The sequence below is a fragment of the Brassica rapa genome, chromosome A03 (genome assembly GCF_000309985.2).
Source record: "Brassica rapa cultivar Chiifu-401-42 chromosome A03, CAAS_Brap_v3.01, whole genome shotgun sequence".
Lineage (NCBI taxonomy): Eukaryota > Viridiplantae > Streptophyta > Magnoliopsida > Brassicales > Brassicaceae > Brassica > Brassica rapa.
This window is the reverse complement of record NC_024797.2, coordinates 6173025-6181396: the sequence shown is the minus strand read 5'-3', so window position 1 is coordinate 6181396 and position 8372 is coordinate 6173025. Positions and strand designations below refer to the sequence as shown.

The 8372-nt window shown below is 26.9% G+C and overlaps 1 protein-coding gene across 1 annotated transcript; it reads right to left on the bottom strand.

Annotated features, from left to right (window-relative positions):
* Window positions 1-299: 299 nt before the first annotated feature.
* Window positions 300-6563, bottom strand: LOC103857046 (transcription factor MYB102). Its single transcript, XM_009134196.2, has 3 exons — window positions 3064-6563; window positions 2545-2674; window positions 300-2195 (listed from the first exon to the last, which is right to left on the bottom strand). Exons 1-3 carry the CDS (start codon window positions 3194-3196, stop codon window positions 1514-1516), a joined length of 945 nt encoding a protein of 314 aa, XP_009132444.1. The 5' UTR covers window positions 3197-6563; the 3' UTR covers window positions 300-1513.
* Between the last annotated feature and the right edge of the window lie 1809 nt (window positions 6564-8372).

The following is an 8372-nucleotide window of genomic DNA, read 5'->3' as shown; positions in this document are numbered from 1 at the left end:
TATTTTCCGTCAAAACCGAAAAAATGTTGTTTTTTCGCCGAAACATAAAAAAAAAATATTTTTGTCATTTTATTAACAAGTTCACTTGGATGCAGATGCAAGTTAAAAAAATCAACATAGCTGTATTCAAATGATTCATATGTATGCATGGACGAAATGAAGAAACGAACAACACCCAAATAAAGCATCTGGATAAGACATCTAGATGGACCATCTGGATGCATCTTCCAGATGTACAAACGAACAGGACCTATGTAGCGGAAGATGTGACTTTTTAGGGGCAAATGAGTTTTTTTTTATATCAAAGAGCATACAATAAACAAAATTACTAAAAGAGGTTTTACTAAAGAGGTAAAAATTCTTATACCTTTACTCAATAGATATATAAATATAAATAAATAATTAAAAAATCATTTTAGAGAAACTTTCCTATTGACAAAAGTTATATCTTATATACAAGTACGCAAGAAGACCACCAATCGCCTGTAAAATGTCGGATCCAAAATAAATGGAGTATCGTCATATGCGAGCTTATGATTTGGTTCTATGGAAGTGCAAGCTGGTTTAGCACTTATAAGGCATATAGAAGATCAAAAACAAAATAAATACACCGATCAAGCATTCAAATGCAAAGTTATAGAAGCAATAACATATGAGAAAATGTCAAAACATCATTAGAAGTTGTTGGATTCCAAGTCCAACACATTTTAAGCCATTAAAATTATATTGGTGGTGTTAGCCTTATAACATATAATAGTTTATGGATGTTATCATATGAATCATATAGTTTGTGTAGTTTTGATACAATAAATTTGTCAGCTGTGTGACCATGTAGTTGATGTTTCGTTTCTGTAGTTAGCAGTCATTTTTTCCTTAAGTTATGCCTTTAATGTTAAGTAATAGATGCAACTTGAATAATAATTGATGGAACAAAGATTGACTATACATCTCATACAAGTCTGTATGAACAGATTTATAATTGGGGTCTGGTGTCTCGCGCAACGTTGACTATAGATCTCATAATTTAATTTCTTATACACATTTACTTTTAATTGATCACTATTGAAAGCTATCTTAAAGCTGTATTGGACATTATGCACGGGAATACAAGTTTATCATTTATTTTTCTTTTTTTCCTTATATATATATATTAAATTATCGAAAGAATGCATGATAAGTTGATAACTAACCTTTTATAAGTAAAGGACCAGTTACATCTAATCATTTTTATGTCCTGCTACATTAACTGTATTCTTAACTATCAAAATTAAAGATGATTTGTTCAAATGGAAAAAAAATTTACATTCTTTAAATAAAATACATCTTCTGACCTTTTGAGAGTAAACAAGCGTAAAATTCTTCGGACTATTTTTTTATAAGATACTAGAAGAAAAATTAAAGCATAACGTATCTAAGATAAAAAAAAGATCAAATTCTTCAAATATGTAACACAATTACAAACCTCAATTAAAAAAAAAAAAAACAAGTAGGATCAAGAAGAAGAAGTAACATATTATGATAGATTCAAAGCATTATTATCATGATCATGATGATGATGATGAAACATCAACATGTCGCTTCCGTAACTCTCTTTGTCATCTTCGCTTCCAACATTGATAAAAGCCGTGGAAGATGAATTCAACGGAGTCGAGCTGCTAGACGAAGTTCCCGGTAGCATTGAAGAACTGAAATTCCACCCGACCTTATAATTCTCACCGTCATTAATGGCCGATGAGTAGTTTCCCGTTAGAGGGGCCTGGTTAATAGATTGGTCACCAGAACCGGTGTAATTGAGATAATTTTCCAAGCATTCTCCATTGTTTTGCCATTGAACCGGTGGTGTTGAGTTGAGCAAACCGGTGAAACTGGTTTGGTTGTCGTTTTGAAGCTGTTGGTTTGCTTGGTGAGGTTGGTATGATTCGGTTTGAACATTGCTGAGAGAGGTATTGAGTTGATGCAAGAGTTCGTGATTAATACTTGGATTAGCGAGACCAAACGGAATGTTCATTGGTTGTGACATAGATTTGAAGAGAGATGAGGTGAGAAACGAGGAAAGTTGAAGAAGATTAATCCGGGGACAATGAGTCACCGGATCAATCCCCATTCGTAAGAGTTTCTTTTTTATGTGAGTGTTCCAATAATTTTTTATCTCGTTATCTGTTCTTCCTGGCAAGTGAATAGCAATGGCAGACCATCTACACACAGAGGAGAAAAAAAACAAGTTAGATTTTTAAAATATAATGGAATGAAAAAGTTTTGACTTGCTAAGATATGGATTGGTTTCGTAAACAGTTCTAGATCGCAAGCTTAACTTTAGACATTTGACTTTGGTATAGTGCTTATGTTCTTGTCTTTTAGTTGAATTACATAAAATATGCAACTAGTATTTTTTTCAGAAAAATAAAGGACATGGAAGTCCAACGAAGTAGGTGTAGTAGTGGAAAACTATGTCACTTGTTTAGTTTAAATAATATTTACACACGATAATCACTAAATAATTATAAACTAAAATGAGATGAAAAAAAAATTTGAAGAAAGACTAACTTGTTTCCAAGAAGACGATGGAGTTGAATGATAGTCTCTTCCTCTTGAAGAGAGAACTCTCCTCTCTTAATATCGGGTCTTAGATAGTTCGTCCATCGCAACCTACAACTCTTCCCGCATCTTTTTAACCCTTTTCAAGATTTACAACAAGAAAATGGAAATAGAACCATGATTAATTTAAAGGTAATACTAACGTAGACATTCATATGATGTAACATACTAATCTTTATTATTATAATTATTAAATTTTAAGGACAAGTGTTAATGTAAACATAAAACGCAAGAAAATGATTGAAGCTTAGAGGATTTAGCTACGGTTTGCGCGTATGTTTACATGCGCATGTGTTGACACTTAACATGATAAAATGCTAATGATTATTCGTAAATTTTAGACCACAAGCGTGAACACAAAACGCAAGAACACAATCGTAGGCTATAGATCTTAGCTAGGGTTTGTGCGTACGTATATATATTAAGGGTGGTAGCTAGATTCTTATAACTAAAGTGGTAGTAACTTACCGGCGTTTTTGGGAAGGGTTCGCCATTTACCGGGACCGTGCGCCTGTATATAGCTGACGAGTTTCTCGTCTTCCTCTGGAGTCCATGGTCCTTTCTTCACTTCACTTTCTTCCGAGCTTGAAGATTTTCCCATCTCTTTAGAAATGTTATTTGTTGAGGAAGCTAGAAAAAAATAAAAGGAGCTAATAGTTTGAGAACTTGATTACAAAGAAAATATGTTTCTTTCATGAATATGTATGTATATATATGTGGTATACGCAAAGTCAAGTCAAGGTGATTCGGTACCGCCCTTCCATTATCCATCTAAATACGTGTCTTTTCTTGATGATATACGGAGAAAAAAGAAGCAGAAAAGAACAGCTTATTTTGTTGACAAAAAAAATTAGGTGTGTAACTTTTTTTTAAGACGTTAACAACAAAGATCTCTGACCAAACAGACAAAACAAACAAAAAATATGAGACTAAACCATCTTTGTTAATGGCTTAATTCTGATCAAGCACTTGGCAAAATCTCAATGGTCTATGTGGATGTGTGATAATATAAATTGGGAAGGTTCTAATTTGTTTTGGTCTCTTTGTCTCAAATCATCAAACAGTTAGCAAGATAGAACTGTTTTTTTTTTTTCCGGTAAATGCAAGATAACTCTGTTGCGTGCATGTTTAGTGTTCACCATCAGTCACAGACATCCCTATATCATAAATTAGTTTTACTTAAATAGCAATACGCATATCGATACGTAGTTATAATATTACTAGAGACGAAAATGAAACATATTGTAGGCATGATAACATTTATTATTTTGTCAAAAAATGATTACATTTATTATATTTTTGTGATTATAAAATTCTAGGCTCATAAGCGAATTGCGCATGTCTCGGCAAACCCAAACTATATAATTTCTCTTTTTAAAGAGAAAATTGCTTAGCTGCTCAAAAAAAAAATCCTTCCAGTGAATCAAATCTATGATCTCTGATTTTTATGTTTTTTTTTGTTGCTAAAATCTCTGATTGTTATATTGAAGGTAACCAAAGAGTTTAACCACAAAATCAATTTATTGTTAGTACATTTTATATTGATCATATACATAGATGCATACAATACGAAACTATACTAGGTGGTAATCATGTACCCATGCACATATATAATATTTATAAATTAAATATATTGTACTAAGTGATTGATATTTTAGTTTTAATTTTAATTTATTTTATAATACTATCTTATTTTAATTAGAAATATAATTTTAGATATGTAATATTTAGTCGGTTTGGTTATCACTTGGATATATTGGATTGTATTTACTCCTCTGAATTCAAATATAATATTGTTTGTTCTAAATAGATAAATTTTTTATTAGTTTTTTACTTGCATTAGTTTGGTTGTTGTCTTAGATATGTAAATATATTATATTAAAATTATGTATAATTTAATATTTATTATTTTAAGAATAAAATAACAAATTAACTAAAGTGTTTGACTCAAAACTGTATAAATAAATGTAACGATAAAATTTTTCAAATCTCATCCCTATATATAATTTTATAAAAGAACTAAATTGTGAAAATTGGTTAATAATTTTTTAAAACTAATATGTTTTGATTTAATAATTTATATCTATAAAATAAGTAAAATATTATTATAAAAAATATATATTTTATTTTGTTAATTATTTTATTTCAGATAGAAGAAATTAAACTTGTTGAATTACTCATTTTGTGAGAATGTTGAGTTACATATTTTTTCAAATTCAAATTGAAGTATAATTATTTTAATATTCTAATAAAGCTAAATTGAATAAGTTTAATTTATCACATTAGTTCAGTTCTTCATCTTAGACGTTTAAGTATATTTTGTAATATTTTAAATAATTTTCTTAATTAATATCAGATTATTTTTGAACTTTCTTTTCCATTGAAATCACATTATATAAAAAAAAAATTTCATCAAAGAAAGTAGATAGATATAAAAAATATTTATTACTTTGGAAATATATTTTATGTTGCTTAAATTAAGTTTTAAAGAGAATATTATTTATTTTCTTAATTTGAAGATTATTTTTTGAATTTTTTTTTTATGAAATCACATTCTATATAAAATATATTTTCGTTTTTAAATTCGTTTTTAGTGTTTATAAACAGTTCCCTCTTATTATTTATGTTATTTGGATAAAAGAAAACACAACTAAAAAATTTATTAACAGGAATATTAAAAACAAGGAAAATGTTTATAAAAAAACTAAATGGAACTGACATGACTTTTTGAAGTTTTCTTTATTGATAAAATTTGAAATTATTGTATCGTTATGGACTAAAACTGTTGAAATTCAGTTTAGATTTCCTATTCAGCCAGAATTGAGTCTGTTTATTTATTCAATTTTGATTCAACAATTTATTTGAGTACGACATTCTACAAAAAAAAAATTAATAATTAAAAGTTTTCTGAACTCATATACTTGAATATTTTCTAAAGCAAAAATATACCATGTAATTTAAATCCTTTTAAAAATAATTATCTTTCAGCAAAATTTGAAGATGTGATATTTTATTTATTTATTAAATATTCTAATAATTTTGCAAATAGGCCAATTCATTTGGTTTAAAAGAGTGTTAATAACATAAAACGAAAATAGAAAGATTGTTCGTAATATTATTAAAGGAAATTATTTATAATAGAATATGTATATATATATAATTTATTTTCATCATAATTGTCTTCTATAAAAGTTCGAAAATGGTATTTTTTTTATTCTCATATAATCTATTAAGTGGAAATAATAGTAAAAATGATAATTTTTTATATATATATGACTAGCAATTCTATTACACAGCATGCATATAACTGATAATCTAAGACATTTACTTTTGTTAGGCCAGTTTTAAAAAAAGACGTGTACTTTTGTTTTTACCTAGTTAGGTGAATTAACGACAAAGGTCGTTGTAGTGCAACAAACGTAAGGAACAAGCAATAGTTCCAGTCAAAATACACGAGTGTGTAATTAAATGACAACTATACTATTATAAATGTGTCTGAAAGTGAGTGAGAGCTAACTTGCTGATACAGTAATACCGCCGGTATCATTAACTGAATATTTTTTCCAGTAACACTGGATTATCTGTTAAAAAGGTGAAAAATGAAATATTCGGAACACTTCAATATTGGATTATATGTTAATAACTTGCTATTAAATTGAGAGAATTAAATTTCAATGCGAAATATGAAATATTCAAGACAGTTCACCAATCTGTATTAATAAATACTAGATTTCCGTGCGGATGTTAGATTTAACTTGCATTCAATGTAAATTTATAAACCATTGATTTTATAAAATGTTCATTTATATTTTTATGTTTTGTATATTTAGAGTATAATATATTATAATATAGATGTTTGATAATAATTTTTTATCTGTACGTAATATTATATTTATAATTTTATAACTTGATGCAATTTGATGTAATTGTAATATTTATATATTAACCTATTGATTTTTTGTTTATTTATTTAAAAATAATTTAATTTTTACAGTAAGTTTTTTTGAATTATTATTAATTTTATGATATTTTGTTTTCTTGAAAATTGTATTGCAGCAGATTAATATATACTATATATTATAGTTTGTGTTTTTATTTTCAGCAAAAAGAAATAACAATTCATTGTAATTAATTTAATTTTTTGATTTTAAATAAAGTGACAGATTTATAAATAAGAAAGAAATGCAATGGCTAAATGTGTAAATAAAAAGAAATATGTAATCTTATATCCGTGTTTCCAAACAATTCTCATTTAATCTGTAAATGAGAAAAAAATACAGTGACTAAATATGTAAAAAAAAAACATTTAATATGTTATCCTTGTTTTCAAACAACTTTCATTTAATCTACTATTTAAATTCCCAAACAGTACCAAAATGTACTTCAGTTTTAATAATATAGATTCTCTCTGATTTAAAATGATACTCCATCCGTTTCATATTAAGCGTCGTTGTAGAGAAATTTTTTCGCTACAAAATAAGTGTCGTTTTAGACTTTCAATACCAAATTTATTAATTTTATTTTGTAATTTAATTTTATATTGGTTGAAATATGGTTAGGCGTATACGTAATTATGTTTTTATATTAAAAAATATAAAATTAAGTATTTCTTTAATCTGTATACACAAATCCAAAACGACAACTAACTTTCATTCAATCTTTATCTTCTTCAATACAAGGGAAAGGGGAATTATCCATCCTTTTTGGCAATAAGCATAAACTACAACATATAAATAAACTAAATAAGATAGGTTTTCAAAAGAAGATGACAGCGAATTCGAGACGTTGCTTGAATGCGTCGGTATAGTCTTCACGACAATGTCGAAGAGCTGGAAAATAGTCACAAGTGATGTTGGAGTCCAGACCTCATCTAATAAAACATATTAAATTGCAGTATTAAGTGCATAATTTTTATGATTATCTATTTTTTATAGTTTTAAACCAATAAATTAATTAATTTTTATGTAATTTACAATTAACTATTATTAATTGAAAAAATGCATCAAAATATTAAAAAAGTATTTTTTTTTTAAACATTTTTTCTCTAAAACACGTATTTTTTGAAACGGAAAGAGTAGTTAATATTTAATTGATATAAACGTTTTGATTCCACTGTAAATATTATTTTACAAACTGTTAATATTGTTTATTTTTTCTTTTGTTTCACAAAATTATCATTTTAATTTTTTTCACAGATAAACAAACCATTAATTTTCTGTTTTACTTCTACTTAATATATTATTTTGTTTTGTTTTGTTAACTAATAATTTAAAAGCTTAAAGGTAAATTAGAAAATTCATAAAATAAATGCATTGAAAATGTAAAATAAAAAAAAATTAAAATTTAAAATAACACTTAATATGAAATAGGTGGCGTATAAGTTATATAACCTGCAAGTACTAAGCCTTTGAGAAGTAGTTTGGTTTTGTGCGTCGATAATAAAATGCTTAGAAAGTTTTTGAGAAAACAGTCGCTTTACTATAAGTTTATAGAACCGGCAAAATACAAAGCTTTTTCAAAGCTTTTTCAAGAACAAGTCCGTTATTTATGTTAAAAAAAAAAAGTCCATTATATATTTTTGGGTAAAAAAGTCCATTATATATGCAGAAGACGTCAATCGGTTCTTAATATACTGGTTGAATGATTCGATCTCTAGATTGAGATACCAGGATTTGAAAATTTAATTATAATGATGTTTTTTTAACATTAATTATAATGATGTTAAAACCGGTATTTAAAAAATTGGCTCTTCCGCATTTCTCATTCATTATAAATTT

What these genes read in the sequence shown, in the direction of transcription:
- LOC103857046 (XM_009134196.2), bottom strand. Translation starts at nt 3,196, where the DNA reads ATGGGAAAATCTTCAAGCTCGGAAGAAAGTGAAGTGAAGAAAGGACCA. An exon ending in AACCCTTCCCAAAAACGCCG is followed by an intron (nt 2,675 to 3,063) that starts GTAAGTTACTAC and finishes AATCTTGAAAAG; the next exon opens with GGTTAAAAAGATGCGGGAAG. An exon ending in CATCGTCTTCTTGGAAACAA is followed by an intron (nt 2,196 to 2,544) that starts GTTAGTCTTTCT and finishes CTCTGTGTGTAG; the next exon opens with ATGGTCTGCCATTGCTATTC.